The sequence below is a fragment of the Canis lupus genome, chromosome X (assembly GCF_048164855.1).
Source record: "Canis lupus baileyi chromosome X, mCanLup2.hap1, whole genome shotgun sequence".
NCBI lineage: Eukaryota > Metazoa > Chordata > Mammalia > Carnivora > Canidae > Canis > Canis lupus.
The window spans coordinates 42,494,780-42,520,258 of record NC_132876.1 but is presented as its reverse complement, the minus strand read 5'-3'; the positions used below and the strand labels follow the sequence as shown (position 1 = coordinate 42,520,258).

The 25,479-nt window shown below is 37.1% G+C and overlaps 2 protein-coding genes across 3 annotated transcripts in view; one reads left to right on the top strand and one right to left on the bottom strand.

The window, feature by feature from the left end:
* Nucleotides 1–1,595: 1,595 nt before the first annotated feature.
* PSMD10 (proteasome 26S subunit, non-ATPase 10) lies at nucleotides 1,596–9,080 on the bottom strand. Of its 2 annotated transcripts, none has more exons than XM_072816865.1 (5): nucleotides 8,880–9,080; nucleotides 6,161–6,259; nucleotides 4,930–5,076; nucleotides 4,674–4,840; nucleotides 1,596–2,506 (listed from the first exon to the last, which is right to left on the bottom strand). In XM_072816865.1, exons 1-5 carry the CDS (start codon nucleotides 8,991–8,993, stop codon nucleotides 2,353–2,355), a joined length of 681 nt encoding a protein of 226 aa, XP_072672966.1. In that variant the 5' UTR covers nucleotides 8,994–9,080; the 3' UTR covers nucleotides 1,596–2,352. The 2 variants fall into 2 exon arrangements, with proteins under 2 accessions (XP_072672966.1, XP_072672965.1); XM_072816864.1 differs by having other exon boundaries at nucleotides 4,753–4,840; nucleotides 8,880–9,076.
* A 48-nt stretch (nucleotides 9,081–9,128) lies between these two features.
* Nucleotides 9,129–25,479, top strand: part of ATG4A (autophagy related 4A cysteine peptidase) — a 55,523-nt gene continuing 39,172 nt past the window's right edge. The window contains exon 1 of the mRNA XM_072816863.1: nucleotides 9,129–9,302. Coding sequence (XP_072672964.1) covers nucleotides 9,293–9,302 — 10 coding nt within the window. The 5' untranslated portion in view covers nucleotides 9,129–9,292. The remainder of the gene's footprint in view (nucleotides 9,303–25,479) is intronic.

Below are 25,479 nucleotides of genomic sequence, written 5' to 3'. Positions count from 1 at the left end.
ATGCCACAGTACTTTCCATTTGGTCCAGTTTTTGACTAGAGGCAGACAGAAAATGGAGCAGGATCCAGGAAAGCTAGATTCCTCTAGCTCTGGGTTTCTCAACTATAAAATGGAGATGATTTTTGGCTTCTTAAAGTTTGCAGTGGAGAATGATAAATGATAAATATTTATAAACTATAGTGTGGTAGAACCCACATCCCCTGATGATGAGTTCAATATTCTTCTCTTGATGAGAGATTCTTAACATTTTGGGGGAGTCACAGATCCCTCTAAGAATCTGGTGACAGCTACAGAACCCTTTTCCCAGAAAAACGTACATACAAATTTCTGCATTTTCAGGCAGCCAGAACTGTGAAGCTGGAGCCACAGAACCCAAAGTAAAGGGCACCCAGATCGTATCAGACTTGCACCCAGATGGATCTGGGGGTTTGAGAGTATAATTGGATATGGAAACAGAAAGCAAACACAGCCATGTCATGACTTCATTATAGTCAGTATAGTTAAGAAACTGGGGAATCAAAACACAGGGATCATACAAATTGCTAAGTCAAAGATTATGAAGTAAAATGCTGATTTACCCTGAATATCACAGAAATTCACTCAATTTGTAGATTCCCTCCAATACTTACACTTTTTTCCCCCACTCTTCCTATTTACCTACATCTTTCATCTTATATTCAGGTAAGCTTTACAACTGAAATTCTCATCTTTCTGGAGTTCATTTGGAAGCAATTGTAAAACCTGCTGACCTTTAATCAGCTTCATCTTTACTGGGTTTCCTATATGAACCGATAACAATCTGATCAACATCCAGGGCCATTCGTATCCTCATAATATACTTTATATTTATAAAATGCCAATAGCCCACAAATTAACTGAGGCTTGGTTCCACCTGTTTTTTATTTAAGAACTGAGATCAGTTTTCTTTCACACCCATGAAGCCAATTATCTCAGACAATAAAATCAGTGTTTATGAAGAGTAAATGCCTTCAGACCTAACAGGCCCGATTAGATTAGATACAACTTTATTCACTGCTAAAAACCACTGGAAAGAAATTATTTCCCATTGTCAATTCTATCCTTGGCATTCAATAAACAAACACTTAGTTCCATAAGAAGACACTTCCCTGATTAATATTTATAAAGCTCAACACTCAACTATTTATGTAAAGGTTTTACATTATCAATGACACTGTTCGTATTCACAAAACTCATTTCAGCTACTGGTCGTTAAGTCGCTGACCCACAATTGAAGCAAGTTTGTGGGCTCACTAGGATCACTTATTTCAAGCAATATTTGCAGCATGAGATTCAAATTAAACAAATAATTTGAAGAGTCACTTGGAGTTCATTAGATTTTATGATTAGTAATCATTTACATTGTTTCCCTAAATTGAGATCAAGGTTACACTTATTTTCTTTTGCTCCACATTTAATTAGCAATTCAGAAGATTACTGTTTTTAAAGATTTTAGCTGCAGTTCAAGCTTCACTAGTTTTATTGACTTCAGAGCTAGCAAAAACTGAGAAATGTATTTATGAAGGATTTCAAGGCTCACATGGGTGTCTAACTGATTTGAAAGAGAAACTGGGAGATTCTCTCAACATTTTATTTTTTGTTTCTGAAATACAAATCAAAATACATTTTTGTTACATACCATGTTAACAAGTTTGGTATTTTTTTCCAGTACAGGATGACTTAATACAGATAAAACTTTCATTTTAAAAACAATACATTTTTATTTTGGAGGGAAAGAGCTCATTAAAAAGATACATGGATACACAGGCTCTTATTTTTCATTATTTTAGTGTTTATGAATTCCAAACTTGCATGCCCCCCCAACTGAAAATTTGGTCCTTTAAAATATGTATGTATTCCTCCCATAACAAAAATAAAACAAGCGAACTGTTGAAAGAAACACAAATTTTTGGTATAGGCCCCTGAGTGGGCTTGAGAAACAAGTTAGAATGTGTTTCAACTGGACATTCAAGAACTACCTAGAAACATGGGACAGAACAAATGGCCTGGGGCTACTGGGGTGTTCTGCCTCAGGGGGGAGGGTGCCAACAATTCACAGCAGCCACAGAACCACTAACGCAAAATGAACCAAAATTCGGCATGGAATAATACACAATAGTAGGACAATCTCTAGAGTCATTCAATGCCTGGAAAGCTAGTTGTAAGCTCAGAACAAATACCTCAGCAGGAACCATATTCAACACACTTATATGAGACTTTGAAGATGCAAAAACTTTATCATTCACAGATGATGGCTTGTGCACAATTACATTAGTTTCCAGAACATTGGGGAAAAACCACAAAACATATATAGTAAGAATAAATCCAAGCTGCTTAACCTTCCACCATTCTCTTGAGTATTAAACCCAGACCACCTTTGGCCACTTGCAGGGGTGTCTTTTCTTCTTTATTCTCAATGTAAATGCTTGCTCCTTGTGACACCAGCAGTTTGGCTTCTTCCACTCTCTCCTCATCACAGGCTAAGTGTCTGAAATTGAAGGACCACAGAGACTGATTACTCCTGGCCAATTTGATGTGATGAGGACTTCCTGAGAAGTGGTCTGAACTGCGTATTATTAGGGAGTATAATATCAGAATATTTAATCAGGAATGTGCATGGGGAAGGCTGTTCATAAGCTAAAATTCAGTGGAATGGCCTTACGGTACCAGATCATAAATCAGAGTTCTGGACACACCACAGTCGAAGAAGGGATCTACATGTCAGCCTAAGAACAACTTCCATGTTTTCTGGAGAGTAGTTTGTACCAGATACACAGTACTTCAGGGCTACAGTTTAGAAAAGCCCCAATTCATAATTTGCTGATTGCAATTTGTGTGGTTGAAATTTTAGAAAAGCCGTTTAAAAGGTTTCATCTCATTTGCTCCTTATATCTACCTTGAAAGAGAACATGGAGGTATTATCGACACTTTACAGTTGAAATTGTGACAGAGGTTGATGTCTTTACCTATGCCAACAAGGCTGAGCAGTAATCGAAGGGGGAAACCTTGCCAGGCACTTAGGGTTTATCAGGCAAGGCACTAGGTACTTTACATCATTTTATTTAAGCCTCACAACAATCTAGTGAGGAAGGAATTATTCCCTTCATATTACAGATGAGGAAATTGAGGTTCGGGAAGTTAAGTTACCTTTCCAAATCAGTGTAAGTATTTAATATAGTTGGATAAATGGCTGAGTTGGAATTGAGTAAACAGCAACTAGCTATCCCTAAATCCCAGGCTCTTCCTGGGACCCCGACCTGCTTCACTCCTAGGTTTCTTCCTTGCTGCAGAGAAAAGAGCTAGAATGCATAAGTCTTTCTAAACAGAGCCACTTGGGCCTAAAGAAAAGATCTTTAAAAAAAAAAAGAGTTAAGAAAACAATGCTTGAAAAAAGACTGAATCTCTCTTTAGACAAAAAAGGAGACTCAAAGTTTCTGGTTCAAAAAAGTCACCACTCACTAAGGAGAAAAAAAAGTAGCCATGTCTTGCAGGAAAAAAAATACCAAGGCAGAGGATAGCCTCAGGTCATAGGCATAAATCAATTCCAGATGGATCTGAGTTAAATGAAGAACAGTAACTCTCAACGAAAACCAATGTAATATTTTAAAAAAAGCCTGCAATAAAATACAAGTAAATATTTAACTAATTTCAGGTTGAGATAGGACTTTCCAGTCATAGGGAAGATTAATAGTTTTGACTACTTAGAAGCTGAAAAAACTTGTTCTTAAAAAAAAAAAAATGAACGCGAAAAGACAAACCAAGAAAAATAGTTTTGACTAACACAGCAAGTTAATATTTTTAGTATGTGAAGTTGAGAACACCGAAGAAAAAAACACGGAAAATAAATTAGTTCCCTGAAAGCAGAGAAAAGGACACAAAAGGTTATAATTTAGAGAAGAAATCTAATTAGTTGTAGTCATTAAAAGACATTTCACATTGCTGTTAATAAAAATGCAAAGTACAAGTTTGAAATACCATGTCTGATAGAACAAAAGGATATTTTCAGTGTTGGTGAAGGGTTAATAGGCACTCTCAAACTGCTGTCGGGAGGGTAAATAGTATAACTCCTCTGGAAGCAATCTGGCAATATATAGCAATAGTCTTAAAATGTGTGTGTGTGTGTGTGTGTGTGTGTGTGTGTGTTGACTCAGCAGTCCTACTTCTAGGAGTCTATACTAAGGTAATAATCAGCAACATGGCCAAAGATTTTTGTATAAACTTTGTCAATGTAACATCATTTATACACATGGAAAACTCAAAAGAGCTTAAGCATACAGTAAGAGGAATAATTAAATTCTGGCACATCCACAAAGTGGAACTGTATACAGCCATTCAAAAAAGTTTTAAAAATATTTAATAACATTGGAAAGTGCTCACAATATACTATGAGGTTAAAGGAACAGGATGGAATTACATACGTTGTCCGATCCCAATTTTGCAAAATTTTTTAATACGCACATTTGCATACAGAAGAATGGAGAGGAAATAGATTAAAATTACATGGGCAATTTTCATTTTTATATGTCTGTACTTTCACATTTTTTGTTATAAGCATGGAGTATGTTTATAAGCAGAATAAAAAAAGAAATGATGTATAAGTATTAGTGCAAGTGGGCTGTCAAGGAGAGTACAAATGATTGCTACTTGTCACTTACAGAGGAGTGTTACCCTCAGTGTCTTGGATATTTGTGGATGCTTTGTAGTACAGAAGGATATGAATCATCTTCAAGTTACCCTTGGCTGCTGCGCGGTGCATTGCCGTGGCCTCATAATGGTCCTTAGCATCTGGATTAGCTCCACCTTCCAGTAACATGACAGCAATCTGGAACCATGGAGAACAATGCAGACGTCTAGTTGTGTTCGTGTACAGGATCAGAACTCAAGAGTAGCTGCCAGAGAACAGAATCCTACCTCGTGCCTGTTTTTAGAAGCTGCATAATGCAGGGGAGTACAGCCATTTTGGTTGACGGCATTCACTTGGGCACCTTTACCCAGAAGTGCTTTTACAATCTCATCTCGGCCAGCAGACGCAGCAATATGAAGAGGAGACCAACCTGCCTATGAAAGAGGTAGGCAGTATAAGAGCCAGGGGTGAAAGGCATAGGGATTAATGCTGACATCTAGGTAGGGTTTACAAAAAGCGGGGCGTGAATGGTTTAAAAAAAATAACCTCCTTTTCCCCCTCATTAAACACTGCAGAAAATTGGGAAAGCAGATGTAGACACAAGGAACCACCCATAAGGCCGTAACACAGAGATAATGATCTATGAGAGTAATTCTAATGTGTTTTCAAGTTGGGATTATATGACATAAAGTTTTGTGAGTTGCCTTTCTCACAATGTCCACTTCTTTTATTGTGAGAATTTTCTATCTCCTTCTTTGGATTCTTGGTTGCATATTATTTTATTTTATTATATGGGTATACCTACTGTATTCAACCATTCCTACACTGAATTGTTTTTATTGCTTTGCTATTATAAATAGTACTTTGGTGAGCAAAGGAATTGTTGCTTATAAAAACGTTTCTATTCTTATTCTTTCATCAAGTTTTTTTAAATTTTATTTATTTATTTAGGAGAGACACAGGCATAGATAGGCAGAGGGAGAAGTGGGCTCCCTGTGGTGAAGCTGATGCGGGACTCGATCCCAGGACCCCGGGATCACAACCTGAGCTGGAGGCAGATGCTCAACCACTGAGCCACCCAGGTGCCCCTCTTCCACCAAGTTTTATCTTAATATAACCAATGCCGTTATAATAAATCTCTATATGACAACAACAAAAGGATATCCAGGCCCTGAGTGAGAGAGAGTGTGTGTGTGTGTGTGTGTGTGTGTGTGTGTGTGTATATGTATAAAATATTATATATATATAAAATAAAAAGCTTTCCAACATAATATAAAGAATTTGTAGTCTTGCAGCCTTAATCTGCATGTTAATAAATTATGAGATATGAGTGGCAGAAACTAACATTCTAAAGTAATGCACCCACTAGACCTGTGCGAGGTCACCAAGGCCCTACTGTAACTGCCCAGTCATAAAGTTTACAGTTTTTTTTTTTGTGGCTTAATACTCAGTCCTCGGTAAACACCACTCTGGAGTCTAAAGATAACTGGGCACTTATCAAATCCGCCTAGGACTCACATCATCTTTATCATTCACTGGCACTCCAAGTTGCAGCAGGAATTCAACAATTTCTGTATGTCCGGCTGAGCATGCCCAATGCAATGCGGTTCTGCTGTCCTGCAGAGGAAACAGAGAAGACAGACTATCAATATTCTTGAAGAGAAATAGAAGGCAAGAACGCAGAAAAAGTTAATATTGGGGCCAGCAAAGCTATAGTTTGGAAATAAGAAATGGAGAGCACTGGATCCTCAGGTAGGAAATCTTAAACTATTACTTACTGTTAAGAGAGACCAAGGTTTTACTAACATGGGGGATAATCTATTGATAAATACAATTCTGGGCAGAATACAGCCTTGAAAGCAGTGAAGCACGAAACTGAATTCACTGTTTTGACAGAAACAGAGCTTTGGGTATTTACTGTTACATTATTGCTGTTCTTTTATGGGAGGCACTGTGCTAGAAATTTTGCAGTCATCATCTCATTTAATCTCAGTGATCCCACATAGTGGACATTATGCCCATTACAGGTGAGTAAATTAAGACTCCTCAGGGTAAACAACTTGTCCAAGGTCACACAACCAGTAAATGGTGAAGCTGAGCTACAAATACCTGTCTGCCACTGACATTTCTAGATGCTCTGGAAAGAATGAATGAATCTTATGGGAAAGATATGTTCATAAAACTCTTTGAGATTATCTACATAATTGTTTAAAATATATACCACACGCAAAATTTTTTTAAAAATTTTTTTATTTATTTATGATAGTCACAGAGAGAGAGAGAGAGAGAGAGAGAGAGAGGCAGAGACACAGGGAGAGGGAGAAGCAGGCTCCATGCACCGGGAGCTCGACGTGGGATTCGATCCCGGGGCTCCAAGATTGCGCCCTGGGCCAAAGGTAGGCGCCAAACCCGCTGCGCCACCCAGGGATCCCTACCACACGCAAAATTAAACAGCAACACTACTTTAAAAAAAATAATAAGGGATCCCTGGGTGGCACAGCGGTTTAGTGCCTGCCTTTGGCCCAGGGCGCGATCCTGGAAACCCGGGATCGAATCCCACGTCGGGCTCCCGGTACATGGAGCCTGCTTCTCCCTCTGCCTATGTCTCTGCCTCTCTTTCTCTCTCTGTGTGACTATCATAAAAAAAGTCTAAAAATAAATAAATAAATAAATAAATAAATAAATAAATAAATAAATAGCTTGTAGTAGTCATGTTTCTCAAAGAGAATTTCTTTTTTGCAGTGACAGCTGTACTTCTTAGTTCTATGGAAAAGAAAGTGGTACTTTCAACTTTATTACAAAAGAATTTCAAACACAGATGGACTGTAATAGAAACCCATATGCCTTTCACCTAGATTTACCATTTTGCCGTAGTTGTCTCACCTCACTTCCTCGATAAGGTTTTTAAAAACAAATTCTAAATATCATGATTTTTCATCCGTAAATATTTCAGTACCTAAATAAGGATGTTGTCCTCCATAGCACTAAGCCATTATTACACCTATCAAAACTAACATTAACTCCTTTATGACATCTAAAACTCAGTCTGTATTGAGATTTCCCCAGTTATCCCCCAAATGTTTTTTAATAGTTGTCTTGTTTCAATCCCTACAAGACCCATAATTTGCATATGATTGTTGGTTCTTAACTCTCTTTTTTTTTCTTAACTCTCTTTACCTTGAATAGTTTCCCTGTTTTATGCCATTGACTTGAAGAATACATTAAATCTTATTTTGACATTATTTAATTAAATTTAAAGTATTAAACATTATCAGATCATAATGAAGGTAAATTAGGTAGAGGTAAAGCCATTTTCAAGTTGAGCAATAAAGGAAAGTTCCAGAAAAAAAAGGTCTTCTGACTTCTACTCTTCCCAAAGACACAAAATGGATTTTTGTAAGTCCCTGACAATGTCTCACTAGTGCTTAGCATGGTACTTGTCACATAGAATGCAATCTATAAATATTTGTTGGATTGGTGAGGTCACTGTGAATCTTTCTAGAACACTCGGGATGAAAGCATGAGGGTCCTTTGAGTAGAAACACTTCCCAGAGTCCATTCACTTTTGTTCTGCCTCTGCCCAGGAATGCCCATTCACTCCGCCAGGAAAATCTCACTCCTCCATCAAGATGTAACCAACCTTCCCTCCTTTGCAAAACTTTTTCAATGACCACAACATTCGCCCTTCTAAGGGAGATTAAATCAGGGCCTGCCATTCTACGTTCTGAAAGTACTACGTGAACTTCTCTCCAGAGTAGTCACCACAATTTGTTACCGGACATATTATTTGGGGTTACTTTATTAAAGTCTGCTTCTTCCCCTTGATTGTATCCCCAACTCCTAGCAAACTGCCTGGCACAGAACTGGCGTTCAGTTACACATGTTTCATGGAATAAAACTACCAGTAAAAAAATAAATCCACTAAAAACAACAACAACACCTTTCCCCCTTAAGGGTAGCGCAAAGATTGAGCATTTCTGAGAAACGCGGTGAACGTTCTAGAACTATTCAAAATTCAGCGAGCTAACTATCGCTCCCCCTCCCCAAAATATTTGTGGTTTGCGGGACTAGCTCCTGCCACCCTGATTCCGAGTCCTGAGGTGACCCCGGGAAAGGATGGGGAGGCGGGGGTGGGAATCTGGCCCTTAAGTAACCGGCCTCCCTTGGGCCGGGCTAGGCAGCCACGTTGGGCCTCGTTGACGCCATCGCCTGCCCGGAGGCCCCAGAGTCGCTTTACCTGGTCAGTTCTAGTAGCCAGGGATTTATCTTCCAGGATCCTCTCTTTCAACTCCTCCAGCTTCCCGCCATAGGCCAGGTTACAGACCATTAGGTTAGACACACAACCCTCCATTTCGCTTTCCCAGAACCTCGGTGAAACTCGACCAGCGATGGCCTCACGTCTCCAGCTATGACTGCCAATCAAAAGAGCGGCAGAGTTCCACCAATCACTGATCTTCCTTGTTCCTTTGCTTCTTTCCCATCGCAGGGCGCCTCTGGGAGTTGCAGTTTGAGCGTAGTTCCGGGCGGAGAGGCGCCTTTACCGTTCTCACAGACTCTGCCCCTAGCAGCGCGGAACTACAGGTCCCAGGGTCCCTTGCGGCCGCCGTAGTCAAGTGCCGGGTGGAATTGGCCCAGGATGACAGCTGGAGAATGGAGTCAGGTACGGGGATCGGCTTCGTATGGAACCGGGGCGGGTGGTCGCTGTTGGGCCATTGAGTCGGCCACGAGAAACGGGTGTGGGGTCCTGGCAAGAGAGTTACATGAGTCTGAAGGTCCTGTCCCACGGGGGCCCTGACCTGCAGTGGCAGGCGGAAGGAACAGCAGTAGGAGCTGGGGACTACCTCCTGGGTTCATGCGGTGTCTGTGGCCACCTTCCCCCTCCCTGCCGTTGCCTAAGGAGTGGAAAGAAGTAGGGGCTAATTATTCTGACATCTCGGCAGAGTGGCATCAGGGCAGAATTCTGTCACAGCAGTGATAGCATATGACTCCATAGTAAGGTGATGTGCCAGGGTGATGCCAAAGGCAGGGTGTGAGGCCACAGGAGCCACTTGATATCTAATTGACCTCGGTGAGTCCATGGTCTGGTGACATCACAACTTGATGAGAGTCATCTTGATACTGTGGAATGGTGTTGGCCCTTTAATGTCATGACAATAACGATCACATCGAGGCTTAATAGAAATATTAAGCTAATAGTGTTTCCATTTGTAGAAATCCCAAATAGTGTCATAGCAGAAGGGATGCAAACCCTATCCTTTATAGAGCATATTGAGGAGGGCCTTATGCCAAAACTGGGTAATGATAAGAATATACTCAAGGAAGAGACTGATTATGTTTATATATATCCTGTTATGGTGTCGAACAGGGCTTGGCAAACTTTCTGTGAAGAGCCAGACAGTAATTATTTTAGGCGTTGCAGGCCATAAGGTTAAATTGTGGATAATTTTTAGGCACTTATATAACAAGAGAGAAAACAAATTTCAACAAATGTTAATTGATTAAATCCAAAATAAAACAATAGTTGAGCACCTTTTTTTGTTATACAGGACTACTAATAGAAATGTAATTCTTGTTTTAGGGGGATAACATTTTGTTTAATTGGGGCTCACCATCAGAGTTCCCCATCATAAAAACCATGTCAAATGTTCGCCTGTTAGTGCTGATCTGTAATGAGATTCATTTATTTCATCTTTGTAAATGTCTTTTCACAATGATAGGTGCTGCCAAATACTGCCATTGACCCACAAACATATTCTTGTTAATTTTTATTTATTTTTTAAAATTTCACAATAGCTTTAGCCTTAAGGAAAAGTTGAAAGGGTAGCACATAATTACTGTGTACCCTTCATCCACTTTCCCCTACTGTTCTTTTCCTATTTTAAAAAATTAATTAATTTTTCCCTTTTCCTATTTTTAACAGCTTTATTGAAATGTATTTTACATACCATAGAATTCACTGCCTTTGAATGTATAAATAATTTTTTTGTAACTTTACTGGGTGGTGCAGCCATCACCATAATCAGTTTTAGAACATTTGCGCTCCCTCCAATAAGATCCTTCATGCTCATTTATAGTTCATCCTTGTTCCCACTCCCAGTCCCCAGGTAATGACTAATCTATTTTCCACCTCTATAAATTTGCCTATTCTTGACATTTCATCTAAATAAAATCTTACAGTATGTGGTCCTTTGTGCCTGGCTTCTTTCACTTAGCATGATATTTTTAAGGTCCATTCCTACTTAGCATGTATCCGTACCTCATTAATTTTTCTTGCTGGATGGTATTCTATTTTACGGATAGAACACACTTGTTCTGTCTGCTCACTAGCTCTTAGGTTGTTTCCAGTTGTTGGCTCTCACTACTAATGCTAAGAACATTTGTGTACAAGTCTCCCTGCGGACATATGTTTTCATTTCTTACTGGTAGATACCTAAGAGCAGAATTACTGGAACATGTAGCAAATTTCTGTTTAAGTTTTTAAGAAACTGCAAAACTGTTTCCCAAAGTGGCAGCACTATCTTGCCTTTCCTCCAGCAATGTAGGAGGATTTCTGTTTCTCCAAATCCTTGCCAACATTTGTTATTGTCTTTTTATTATAGCTATTCTAAATGGGTGTGAAATGATAACCCGTTGTGATTATAATTTGCATTTCCTTAACGACTAATGATGATGAGCATCGACTTGTGTGCTTATCAGCCAATTGTGTATCTTCTTTGGTGAAGTGTCTGCTCATATATTTTTTCCATTTTTGAGCTGAGTTATTATCGTTATTGTTTTTTTATTGTTGAGTTGAATGCATTGTTTATACGTTTTAGCCACAAATCCTTGCCAGCTATATGATCTGTGGATATTTTCTACTCGTCTGTGGCTTGCTTTTTCATTTTCTTAACGGTGTCTTTGGAAGTGCAAAGGTTATGAATTTTGATGAGGTCCGATTTATAATTTTTCTCTTTTGTGAACCATGCTTTTGGTGTTGTACATTTTTAAAAGTGTACAGTTTAATTATTAGCAATGTATTTTATTTTATAATTTCATTTTAAATATTTTATTTATTCATGAGACAAACAGAAAGGCAGAGACATAGGCAGAGGGAGAAGTAGGCTCCCTGCGGGGAGCCCAATGTGGGACTCGATCCCAGGACCCCAAGATCACACCCTGAGCCAAAGGCAGATGCTCAACCACTGAGCCACCCAGGTGCCCCTATTAGCAATGTATTTTAGAGTCATGTTACCATCACCACACTTTCATTTTAAAGATTTCCATCACCCTGGAAAGAAACCTCGTGCTCATTTGCAGTCACTCTTCATTGCTACTCCCAGCCTCAGACAACCAATTATATATTTTCTGTTTATATAGATTTTCAATTTCTGTGTTTTCATGCAAACAGAAAGATACAACGTGGTTTTTTGTGTCTGCCTTCTTTCACTTAGCATGTTTTTGACCTTTATCCAAATTTTACTATCTATCAGTTGTTTGTTCCTCTTTATAACTGAATAGTATTCCATTGTATGGTTATACAATATTTTATTTATCTGTTCATCGGTTGATGGGAATTTGGGTGGTTTCTGCCTTTTGGTTATGAATAACGCTTCTCTAAACATTCGTGTGCAAGTTTCTATGCAGACATATGTTTTCATTTCTCTTGGTACATACCTAGGAGTAGAATTGCCAGGCCATATGGCAGCTCTGTTTAACTTTGTGAGGAACTGCCAAACTTTTTCTACAACAGCTGCACCATTTTACATTCCTACCAGCAATGTATGAGGGTTTCAATTTCTCCATCTCTTTACCAACTCTTGTTAATGTCTATCTTTTTTATTATAGCCATTCTAGTGTGTGTGAAGTGGTATCTCTTTGTGATTTTGTTGTTTTGACTTGTGACAGCATGGGAAGTATATAAAGCTTGTTGACATTAATTTTGGTTCAAGCAGTGCTAGTTGTTGAAATGACTTTTCTACAATGTGAGTTTCACAAAGAAGTGCTGTTTTGCCTTGTTATTTTAGGTTGAATTAATTAAGAAACATTATCAAGTCTGCCGTGAAAGCTTGTTTCTAGAGCCATTCAGTGTCTGATAATAGTGGTTGAGGGCAGGTTGTCCAACAGTTTAAAAATGTAAAAATCATTCTACCTTGTTTCCCAGATAAAAACACTACAACTAGACTTAATTTGGCCTACCAGATGCAGTTTGCTGATGGCTGGTGTAGAGTGAAAGTGTCTTGTATGTAGTAGGTGTTCAATAAATATTTATCTTGTTGATTACAGAGATAGAGCAGGCTAGTTGTGTAATATTCACCCAGGATTGAATATAGTAACATTTTACCTTAATACACCAAGGAATTGGATTTGCTTGCCAAGAACAGTTGGAAGAACAACTCAGTACCTCTCCTACTGAGTGACTTGTTTGGGTTTTCTTCTTTTATAGATGGTGTCTTGTACTTTTATTTATTTTTTTTAATTATTTTAAAATTTCATTTTACTTTTTCTTTTGACACAACGTGGAAGTTAACTTTTAATTCTGAGTCCTTTGAGGCTAAAGGCTAAGGTAACCCTTGACTTTTTGAAGGCTGAAAGACAAACAGATCTATAGGGGAGAAAGTTGCTTTTGTCTCTGGCCCCAAGTTATGGAGGAACAAGGTGGTTACTGTTTCTCTATCAAGAGTCAAAGGAGGCCCCTATTAGAGACTGAGTCCCTTGTTGCTCATATGATTAAGTGTTTCCTGTTTGCCATTTCTACTCATCACCTAGATTTTAGGTCCTAGAACAAGCCAAGTTCATCTTCTGGACCTAATAAGGTGAAGAATAACATTTATCTATTACATGTGTCAGATACTGATCTTATCTCATTTAATCCTTCACAACAACCCTACGAGGTAGGTACTATTATCCCTCCAGTCCCCACCTATTTAAAAATGAGAATGCAGGTTCAGAGAATCAAAGTAGTCTAACGTGCCTAAGGCCACACAATTTAGTAAAAGTTGAAGCTAAAATTGAAATCCAGGCCTAAAGCCCTAGCACTTAACTACTACAAAATACTGCTCAGTATTGCTGAATATGAAATTATGTATAAATTAAAGCCTCAGATAATACAATACTAAGTTCTGTAGCTCTTTGGGCTGTAACTCTACTTCTGATGGTATGAAAGTGACATGTTTTTTTGTGCTTTAGAGCAATGTTGTTGTCTAGAACTATTTGTGATGATGGAAAGGTTCTATATCTATGTTGTTCTAGTATGGCAGTGTTAACTTTAAAAATAAAACTGTCAGTTATTTTAGCAGCAAAAAAAATGGATTTATTCAGGAATAGCAGAGAATCACAATTCAGGACATGCAGGCTACAGCAAAACCATAGACATGTCTGGAGAAAAAAGGTGAGGAATGTGGTTTTGTAGAGGAAAGAAGGGGAGGATTTGGGAGCTGTTTTAAGCAAAAAGCCCATTGAAGTAAACTGGGAACTTGAAGGGTAGTGGCTTTTTACTGATTGAGTTGTGACAGTCTCATTGGCTGGACCATTTCCACCCAAGGAGAAAATCTTTCTTCTTCCTGCTGGCATAGAAAAGAATAGACTTCCTGTTGGGAATAGGAGATATGTCTCTTCTTGTTGGGAGGTCTGCAATTGACAAGTGGTAGGGTGTGAGAGCCTCCCTTCTGGCCTCTTGACTCCATTTTAGGGATGTTACCCTTTATTAACTTTCACAGTAGCCACTAGTCACATTGAGCACTTGAAATGTGTCTAAGAACTAAATTTTAGATTTCATTTAATTTTAATTACTTTAGATTTGAACAGCTAAATGTGGCTAGTGGTTATCATTTTGGGCAGTGGAGAGAGAGACAATTTTACCCCATGTGCCCCCTTCTAATTATCACTAACTATTTTACTCAATGCAAATATTCTTTTCATAGCATAACTGGAAGCAAATATATTCTATAGTAAAACAAACTTGAGGACACCTTACACAGGGTGAATGCAAATCAATGAACTGTATAACAGGCTCAGAAATATGTTCTGGGTTATCCAGAAAAAAACTCCTCCATCCCTACCACTTACTGGATAAAGTTTGAACAACGGGCCTGAAGACACTTTGCAATTCATTATTCAAAGATATAATTCGTTTATGTGGCTTATTGCAAACACTTCACAACTGTCAGTTGCCTAGTTTAAGAGGAGATGTTTTAATCTGTGGCTATGATATTTTTTAAGCACATGTTTTGGTGTTAAGGATGAATGTCTTTGGTATTACATCTCACTGGCCTATTTACACCTTCCCCATTTAAAATCTGTCCCTTCATACAACCGGCTATTATAATAAAACATTTTATTTACTTATTCCTTGGGTTTTAGCCTCCATGTTCTTGTTTCTCAGTTATTTGCTTTATAAGTGGTTTCTTTTTTAAACTCTTTAATAAAAAAGTCTCACATGTTGTAGAAATAGTACAGAAAGACTCCTTATATTCTTCATCCAGTTGGTCCCAATCATTACATTTTATATGATAATAATACCATATGAAAAGCAGGAAATTGTTTTTGGAGTGATATGTGTGTACACTTCCATGTTACTTTATCACATGAATGGATTTGTGTAACTATCTTTGCAACCAAGATACTGAAATATTCCATCACTGGAAAGCTACCCTTTTACAATCACATCCACCACTTACTCCATCATCCATACTCCTGACAAACACTGTGTTCTCCTTCTCTATAATTTTGTCATTGTGAGAATTTTATATAAGTGGAGTCATAAAATATGTGACTTTTTCATTTTTTTTTACTTCATAATGACTTTAAGATCCATCCAAATTGATATGTGCATCAACAGTTTCTTCTTTTTTTATTGCTGAGAAGTATTCCATGCCTTGGATATAATAAAAGTAGAGTCAGGTTCAACCCTTCTCCTATTGAGGGACATTTTAGTTATTTCTAGTCTGGGGCTATTACAAATAAAAGTGTTATGAACGTTTGAGTATAGGATTTTGTGTACCTAAATTTTTATTTCTCTGATATAAATGCCCAGCAGGGCAGTTGCTGGGTCATATGGTAAGTGTATGTTTAATTTTTAAAGAAACTGACAAATGATTTTTCCAGAGTAGCTATACTATTTTACATTCCTACCGGCAATGTATGAGAGATCTAGCTTCTCTGCATCCTTGCTGGTACCAGTAGTGTCATTGTTTTTATTTGAGCCATTCTGATAGGTGCACAGTGATTGATGCCTTATTGTGATTTTATCTCCATTTATTTCATGGCTATCATAGTCGACATTGTTTTATGTCTTTATTTGCCATCCCCATTTCTTCTTCAATGAAATATTCCTTCATGTACTTTGCCCATTTTCTCATTGCATTGTTTGGGTTTGGTTGTGTGTGTGTGTGTGTGTGTGTCTGTACTTGTGTGTTTTAATTGTCGAGTTTTTAGAGTTCTTTAAATAGTTTAGATACAAGTTCTTTGTCATATATGTAATTTGCAAGTATTCTCTAGCAGCCTATGGCTTGTCTTTTCATCTTATTAATAGGATTTTTTTCACAGAGTAAGAACTTATTTGCGATGATATCCTATTCATCGATTCATTTCTTTCTTTTCAGTATTGTGCTTTTGTTGTTCTGTCTAACTCTTCATCAAGCCCTGGAGCCCAAAGACTTTCTCCTAGCTTTTTTCTAAAAATTTTCTAGTTACATTTTACTTTTTTAAAATTTATTTTTATTATTATTATTTTTTTTTACATTTTACATTTAAGTTCACAATCCATTTCCAGGTAATTTCTGTATATTGTGTGAGGTTTGAGTTGAGATTAATTTTTTAAACTATGAGTACCCAGTTGCTTCAGCTTCATTGAATTGCTTTTGCACTGTGGTTTAAAAAAATGAGTATGCTTAATTTGTATAGGCCTATTTCTGGGTTTTCTGTTCTGACTCATATGTCTCTCTATGTGTCTGTCACTCTGCTATGCCCTAGAGTTTTCATTACTGTAGCTCTAATAAATTTAAAAATTGGATAGAATGATTCCTCATACTTTATTATTTTTTCAATAGTGTTTGTTTCTTTTCCTTTTCCTATATGTTTTAGAATAATCTTTGCCTATATCTAAAACAAATTTTTCCTGGGATGTTGATAGGAATTATATTAGACTTGTATATCAATTTAGGGAGAATGGATGTCTTTACTATGTTGAGTTTTCCGATCTGTGAATGGGGAATGTCTCTCCAAATAGATTGTATTTTATTCATTTTCTTGGCATTGTGTCATTTTCAGGGTACAAGTCCTGTACATATTTTTTGAAAATTATAACTATTTCATTTATTTGAGTGACTCTTAATGGTGTTGTATTTTTATTTTTGGTTTCAATATGTTCGTTGCTAGTATATAGTAATGCAGATGATCATCTTGCACCTTGCAATGATTCTGAATTTGCTAAGTTTTGGAGGTTGTTTTTTGTTTGTTTTGGTTGATTTCTTGGGATTTTCTTTGTAGACTTTTTTATTTTTTTTTTAATTTTTTTTTTAATTTTTATTTATTTGTGATAGTCACAGAGAGACAGAGAGAGAGAGGCAGAGACACAGGCAGAGGGAGAAGCAGGCTCCATGCACCGGGAGCCTGATGTGGGATTCGATCCCGGGTCTCCAGGATCGCGCCCTGGGCCAAAGGCAGGCGCCAAACCGCTGCGCCACCCAGGGATCCCTGTAGACTTTTTTAAATAAGATTTTATTTGTTTATTCATGAGAGACACAGAAAGAGAGAGGCAGAGATATAGGCAGAGAGAGAAGCAGGCTCCATGCAGGGAACCCGATGTGGGACTAGATTCCAGTACTCCAGGACCATGCCCTGAGCTGAAAGCAGATGCGCTTAACTGCTGAGCCACCCAGGCATGCCATCTTTGTAGACTATCTTGTCATCAGCAAATAGGGACAATGATATTTCTTCCTTTTTACTCGATATGCTTTTTATTTTTTTCTTTTCTTATTATTCTGTCTAGAACTTCTAGTATGTTGAATAGCAATGGTGAGAGTTGAACCCTGAAGTATTGGCCTTGTAAGAGCTGGGAAGTATTCACTCTTCTATTTTCTGGAAGAGATTATGTAATATCAGTATTAATTCTCCTTCAAGTAGTTGGAAGAATTCTCCAGTGTGATCATCTGGGCCCAGGGATTTCTTTTTTTGGAGTTTTAAAAGTGCAGATTCAATTTCTGTGATAGTCATAGGACTACTCACATTATCTATTTCATATTGGGTGAGTATGTATTTACAGTTTTCAAGGAAGTGGTCCAATCTATCTAAATTGTAAAATTTATGTGTAAATTTGTTTGTAGTAGTGCCTTATTATCTTTTTGAAGTTTGCAGAATCTCTAGTGATATCTTGTCTTGTTCTGACATTAATTTGTGTCTTCTCTCTTTTTTTCAATTTGTCACTATTGCTAGAGGATTCTTGTTTTTATTGATTTTTTCAAAGAATTGGCTCTTTATTTCATTGATTTTTATTTTTCAGTATCATTGATTTTCTGCTTCATCTATTATTTCCTAACTTTTGCTTTCTTTGGGTTTATTTTGCTCTTCTTTTTGTAGTTTTTAAGGTGAGAAATTATATTTTTAAATTTGAGATTTTTCCTTCTTTCTAAGGTATGTATTTAGTGCTATAAATTTCCCACTCAGCAGTGGTTTAGCTGCATGTCATATTTTTTTTTTACTTTGGTAAAAAATACATAATATGAGATCCACTCTCAACAAATTTTTAAGTATACATGACAGTTAACTATAGGTTTGGTGTTGTACAGCGGATCTCCAGAACTTTTTCATCTGGCATGACTGAAACTCTATACCCATTGAACAGCAATTCCCCCATTTCCCCCTCCACCCAACCTCTGGAAACCTCTGTTGTTCTTATTTCTGTTTCTTTGAGTTTGAATACTTTAGATACCTCATGTAAGTGGAATGAGGCAGTATTTGACATTCTGTGACTAGGTTATTTCACTTAGGATAATGTCCTCAAGGTTCATCCATGTTGTAGCATATGACAGGATTTCTACTTATATGTCAGACTAATAGTCTATTGCATGTATATGCTACATTTTCTTTATCCATTCATCTATTGATGGACATTTAGGTTATTTCTACCTCTTGGCTGCTGTGGGTAATGCTGCAATGAACATGGCAGTGTAAATATCTTTCTAAGATCCTGATCTTAATTCTTTTGGATAAATACCCAGAAATGGGATTGCTGGATCATATGGTAGTTACACTGTTAATTTTTTGAGGAATTGCCATAGTGTTTTACATAGCAGCTATTCTATTTATTCATTGCCACCAACAGTGCCAAGGCTTCCAGTTTTTCCACATGCTCACCAACACTTGTAATTTTTTCTTTTTTTTAAATAATGGCCATCCAAATAAGTGTGAAGTGATACCTGATTGTGGTTTTGATTCACATTTCCCTACCAATTAGTGATGTTGAGCATCTTTTCATATACCTTTTGGCCATTTATATGTCTTCTTTGGAAGAATATCTATCCAAATCCTTGGCTCAGTTTTAAATGAAGTTATTTTTTTTTGTTTTTTTTTTTTGCTATTGAGTTGTAGGGGTTCCTTACATATTTTGGATATTAACCCCTTATCAAATACATGGTTTAAAAATATTTTTCTCCTATCCCATAGGTTGTCTTTTTGTTCTGTTGATTGTTTCCTTGCTCAACAAAAACTTTTTAGTTTGATGTAGTTTCACCTGTCTGTTTATGCTTTGATTGCCTGTGCTTTTAGTGTCATATTCAAGAAGCTATTGCCAAGACCAATATCATGAAGCTTTTGTCCTGTTTTCTTCGAGGTATTTTACAGTTTTCGAGCTTATGTTGAAATCTATAATTTTGAGCTGATTTTTGTGTATAGTATAAGGGTCCAATTTTTCTTTTGCATGTAGATGTTGTTTTCCCAACACTGTTTGTTGAAGAGACTATCTTTTCTTCATTGTGTACTCTAGGCGCCCTGGTCAAAAATCATTTGACCATAAATGTGTGAGTTTATTTCTGGGCAGTGTGTTCTATTCCACTGGTCTATATGTCTGTCTTTATGCCAGTGCCATACTGTTTTGATTTCTATAACCTTGTAATATATTTTCAAATTAGGAAATGTGTGGCCTCTAGCTTTGTTTTTCTTTCTTAAGATTCTTTTAGCTATATGAGGTCATTTTCAGTTTCATATCAATTTTAAGATTGTTTTTTCTATTTCTGTAAAAATGCCACCAGAATTTTGATAGGGATCATATTCAGTATATAGATTGATTTGGATGGTGTGGGTTTTTGTACAATATTGTCTTCCAATCCATGAACATGGGGGTCTTACAATTTATTTGTGTCTTTGAATTCCTTTCAGTAATGTTTTGTATAATTTACAATGTACCAGTCTATCACCTCCTTGGTTAAGTTTTTTCATAACTTTTTAAAAATTATTTTTCCTTCTGTTTTAATGAAATAATTTTCTAAATATTTTTTCAGATATCTATCTCATTGCTATTATATGGAAATATGACTGATTTTTTGTATGTTGATTTTGTATACTATAAAAACTTTATAGTACATACTAAATTCACTTATTTTAACAATTTTGTAGTCTTTAGGGTTTTTACATATAAAGTTATATGATGTACAAACAAAGCTAATTTTATTGCTTTCTGATTTAAGTCTTTTTAAAATTTATTTAGCCTAATTGCTCTGGCTATGACTTCTAGTACTAGATTGAACAGAAATGGTGACACTGGGTATCCTTTCTCATCCCTGATCTTAGAGGAAAGCTTTCACTTTTTCACCATTGAGTATATTATCTGTGGAATTTTTATATATGACCTTTATTATTTTGAGGTAGTTTCCTTTTATTCTTAGTTTGTTAGAATACTCAACTTTTCAACATAAAAAGGCGTTGAGAATTTTTTCAAATGCCTAATCTGAATCTATTGAGATGATCATGTGGTTTCCCTCCTGATTCATTCTGTTAATGTGGTGTATCACATTAATTGATTTGTATATACGTTGGGTCATCCTTGCATCCCAGGGAGAAATTCTACTTGGTCGTGGTGTATGATTTTTAAAAATATGTTATTAAATTTGGATTCCTCATATTTTTGAAGATTTTTACATCTATAACCATCAGGGAAATTGGCCTGCAATTTTCATTTTCCCTAATGTCTTTTTCTTGTTTTGGTATCAGGGTAGGGCCCGCCTCACAAAAATAGTTTGGAAGTGTTCCCTCGTTTTCAATGTTTTGGAAGAGTTTAAGAAAAATTGTCTTCAGAAATTATTTTTTTAAAGATTTTATTTATTCATGAGAATGAGAGAGAGAGAGAGGGAGAAAGAGAGAGAGAGGCAGAGACACAGGCAATGGGAGAAGCAGGCTCCGTGCAGGGAGCCTGACGTGGGACCCGGTCTCCAGGATAAGGCCCTGGGCCGAAGGCAGCGCTAAACTGCTGAGCCACCCAGGCTGCCCCAGAAATTATTTTTTAAAAAGAATAATCCTAATTCTTTAAGAATTAAAGAATAAATTTCAGGGCACCTGGGTGGCTTACTCATTTAAGCATCTGACTCTTGATTTCAGCTCAGGTTATGATCTTAGGGTTGTGAGATAGAGCCCCTCATCAGGCTCTGTGCTGAATGGAGAGTCTGTGTAAGAGTTTATCCCTCTCTCCCTCTGCCCCTCACTCCCTGCTTGTGTACTCTCTCTCTAAATAAATACATAAACAAATAAATACATATATATAAATAAATAAAAATAAGTAATACTTTAAAGGAAGTTACTTCTTTAAATGTTTGATAGAATTCACCAGTAAGTCCATCTGGGCCTAAGCTTTTCTTTGTTCAGTTTTTTGATGACTGATTCAATCTCCTTACTAGTTATACTTCTGTTCAGATTTTCTGTTTCTTCACAATTTATTCTTTTTTTATTTTTTATTTTTTTTCACAATTTCGTATTGATAAGTTGCATATATTTAGGAACGTAATCATTTCTTTTAGCTTGTCTAATTTGTTGGCATATAGTTGTTCATAGTAGTCTCTCATAATCCTTTTAATTTCTGTGTCATTGGTTATGATATTTCCTCTTTCATATCTGATTTTATTTATCTGGGCATTCTATTTTCTTAGCTTATGTAGCTAAAGATTGTCAATTTTGCTGATCTTTTCAAAAAAACACCTATTAGCAATTGATAAGCCTCTATTTCTGAAGCTACATTTTCATATTTAGCTCCTCAAAAAAAAGAGAGAGAGAGAGACCTGCATGGTTCAGCGGTTGAACACCTGCCTTCGGCCCAGGGCGTGATTCTGGAGTCACAGGATCAAGTCCCACATCAGGCTCCCTGTGTGCAGCCTGCTTCTCCCTCTGCCTATGTCTCTGCCTCTCTCTCTCTCTCTTTTTCTCTTATGAATAAATACATAAAATCTTTTGAGAGAGAGAGAGAGAGAAAGAGAGAGAAAGGACAAATAAAATCACAGACAAAAGAGATGAAATAACAACCGATACCACAGAAACACGATTGTAAGAGAATATTATGAAAAACTATATGCCAACAAATTAGACAACCTAGAAGAAACAAATAAATTCCTAGAAACATATAACCTACCAAAGTGAAGCAGGAAGAAATAGAAAATTTGAACAGACCAATTACCAGCAAGGAAATTGAATCAGTAATCAAAAAACTCGCAACAAACAAAATTCAAGGACCAAAAGTCTTCCCAGACCAATTCTACCAAACATTTAAAGGTTTATTTTTTTTTTTCATTTAAAGGTTTAATATCTATACTTCTCAAACTAGTCTAAAAAATAGAAGAGTAAGGTAAACTTCCAAATTTATTCTATGAAGTCAGTATCACCCTGATACCAAAACCAGATAAAGACAACACAAAGAGGGAGAGAGGGAGAGAGAGAGAGACAGAGAGAGGGAGAACTACAGGCCAATGTCTCTGATGAACATAGATGCAAAGCTCCTCAACGATGGAACAGAATAGAAAACCCAGAAATAAAAAAAAAAAGAAAAAAGAAAACCCAGAAATAAACACACAATTAAATGATCAATTAATCTTCCACAAAGCAGAAAAGAATATCCAATGAGAAAAAGACAGTCTCTTAAATAAATGGTATTGGGAAAACTGGTCTGCCACATGCAAAAGAATGAAACTAGATCACTTTTTACACCATACACAAAAATAAACTCAAAATGGATTAAAGACCTAAATGTGAGGCCCAAAACCATAAAAGTCCTAGAAGAGAGCACAGGCAGCAATGTCTCTGACATCGGCCATAGCAACATTTTTCTAGATATATCTACTGCGGCAAGGGAAAAACAAAAACAAAACAAAAAGAAACTATTGGGACTATATCAAAATAAAAAGCTCTTACCCAGTGGAGGAAACAATCAATAAAACTAATAGGCAACCTACTTAATGGGAGAAGATATTTGCAAATAACATATCTAATAAAGGGTTAGTATCCAAAATATATGAAGAAGTTATACAACTCAATGCCCCAAAAATGAATAATCCAATTTAAAAATGGGCAGAAGACATGAACAGACGTTTCTTCAAAGAAGACATCCAGATAATCAACTGACACATGAAAAGATGTTCAGCATCACTCGTCATCAAAGAAATGCAAATCAAAACTACAATGAGATGTCTGTCAGAATGGTTAAAATAAAAAACAACAAGAAACAACAAGTGTTGGTAAAGATGTGGAGAAAAAGAACACTCACGCACTGTTGGTAGAAATGCAAACTGGTGCAGCCACTGAGGAAAACAGTATTTAGTTTCCTCAAAAAGTTAAAAAATAGAGCGTTACCTGGGTGGCTCAGTTGGTTAAATGTCTGACTCTTGGCTTCAGTTCAGGTCATGATCTCAGGGTTGTGAGAGTGAGCCCTGAGTTGGGCTCCACTCTCCTTCTTCTTCCCTCTCCCTTCCCCCCCTGCCCTTTCCCCTGCTTTCCCACTCTTTCAAATCAATTCATCATTCAATCAATCAATCTTTTAAAAGCTAAAAAAAAGTAAAAAAAAATAATAAAATAAAAGTTAAAAATAGAGGGGTGTCTGGGTGGCTTAGTGGTTGAGCATCTGCCTTCGGCTCAAGTCGTGATCCTGGGGTCCTGGAACTGAGTCTCACATCAGACTCCCCACAGTGAGCCTGCTTCTTCTTCCTCTGCCTATATCTTTGCCTCTCTCTCTGTGTCTCTCTTAAATAAAAAAATCTAAAGAAAAAGAAATATTAAAAGTTAAATATAGAACTATCCTATGATGCAGTTATTGCACTTCTGTGTATTTATCCAAAAAACCCACAAAAACACTAATTCAAAGGGATGCATGCACCCTTATGTTTATAGTAACATTATTTGTAACAGCCAAGATACTGAAGCAGCCCAAGTGTCCACCAATAGATGAATGGATAAAGAAATTATCATATATATATTTGTATATTATATAAATGGAATATTATTCAACCATTAAAAGAATGAAATCTTGCCATTTGCAACATCATAGATGGAGCTAGATTATAGTATAATGCTAGTATAATGCTAAGCAAAATAAGAGAAAGACAAATACCATATGATTCCACTCATATGTGGAATTTAAGAAACAAAACAAATAAGCAAAGGAAAAAGAGAGAGAGAGAGAGAGAGAAACACCAAGAAACAGACACTTAACTCTAGAGAACTGATGATTACCAGAGGGGAGGTGGGTGGAGGGATGGGTGAAATAGGTGATGGGAATCAAGGAGTGCACCTGTCATGATGAGCACCAGGTGTTGTATGGAATTGTTGAATCACTATATTGTACACCTGAAACTAATATTACACTGTATGTTAACTATACTGGAATTAAAATAAAAAATTTATTAAAATTTTTTTCTTGTGTGATTCCAATATATGTATCACCTCACTTTGGTTTCTGTTGTCTTTTCTTACTCAACCTGAGATGTTGAGAATTTTTGTATGTTGAGTGATTTTCCATTGTATCCTGGACATTTTGAGCATTACGTTATGAGACTCTGGATATTCTATTTTAGCGTATCTGATCTGAGACTGCTCTGAGACTGCTCTGATGAAAGAATGGGGGCATGGCTTCATTATTGCCAGATGGAGGCAGCATTCAAGGTTTCCCACTCACCATTCATTGATACTAGGGTAGGAATGGGGCATATTATTATAACTGGGTAGGGGTAGAATTTCAGGCTCCCCACTAGACCTCTGCTGACAGAACCCTGGCTTGGAGAGAGAGGAGCATCTTGCTACTGCTCATGGCCTCCTTTTCTATCATGTTCTGGGGGCTTCATTGCTGCCAGGCAGGGATAAAAGTACAAGATACCTGCTAAGCCTCTTCTGAACCTGCCTCAGAGAGAGGGAAGGTGGGTGTGTGACTGTTTACTGCCAGATGAAGGTGGAGGTCTAGGCTCTGCACTTGGTCTTCACTGATGGGTGTGGAGTAGGGGCCACAGTTTTTTTCTTTGGTGCTTGTCTAGAGCAATTATTGTCTAAAAGGTTACTGTCTTGGGTCACCAGGGCGGCTCAGTTGGTTAAGTGTCGAACTCTTGATTTTGGCTCAGGTCATGATCTCAGGATCTGGAGATTGAGCCCTACGTTGGGCTCTGAGCTCATTGGGGAGTCTGCTTAAGGATTCTCTCTCTACTTCTCCCCCTGCCCCTCCCCCTGCTCGTGTTCTCTCTCTCTTTCTCTCTCTCTTTCTCTCAAGTAGATACATCTTTAAAAAATAAAATGAAAAGGTTTCTGTCTTGCTAGGCTACCACTTTCCATTCCTTTGGCTAGAGCTTTTTTAAGGGTCTATTTTCATCTGAACCCATTGGTATTTCTGAGTGGCTGGCTTCTCC

Bases quoted from the DNA above. Each gene is read 5' to 3' on its own strand.
- PSMD10 (XM_072816865.1), bottom strand. From the start codon at position 8,993: ATGGAGGGTTGTGTGTCTAACCTAATGGTCTGTAACCTGGCCTATGGC. The intron at 5,077-6,160 runs GTGAGTCCTAGG...CCTCTTTCATAG, and splicing joins CAGTGAATGATAAAGATGAT to GCAGGTTGGTCTCCTCTTCA. The intron at 2,507-4,673 runs GTAAGTGACAAG...CTTCAATTTCAG, and splicing joins ACTGAGGGTAACACTCCTCT to ACACTTAGCCTGTGATGAGG.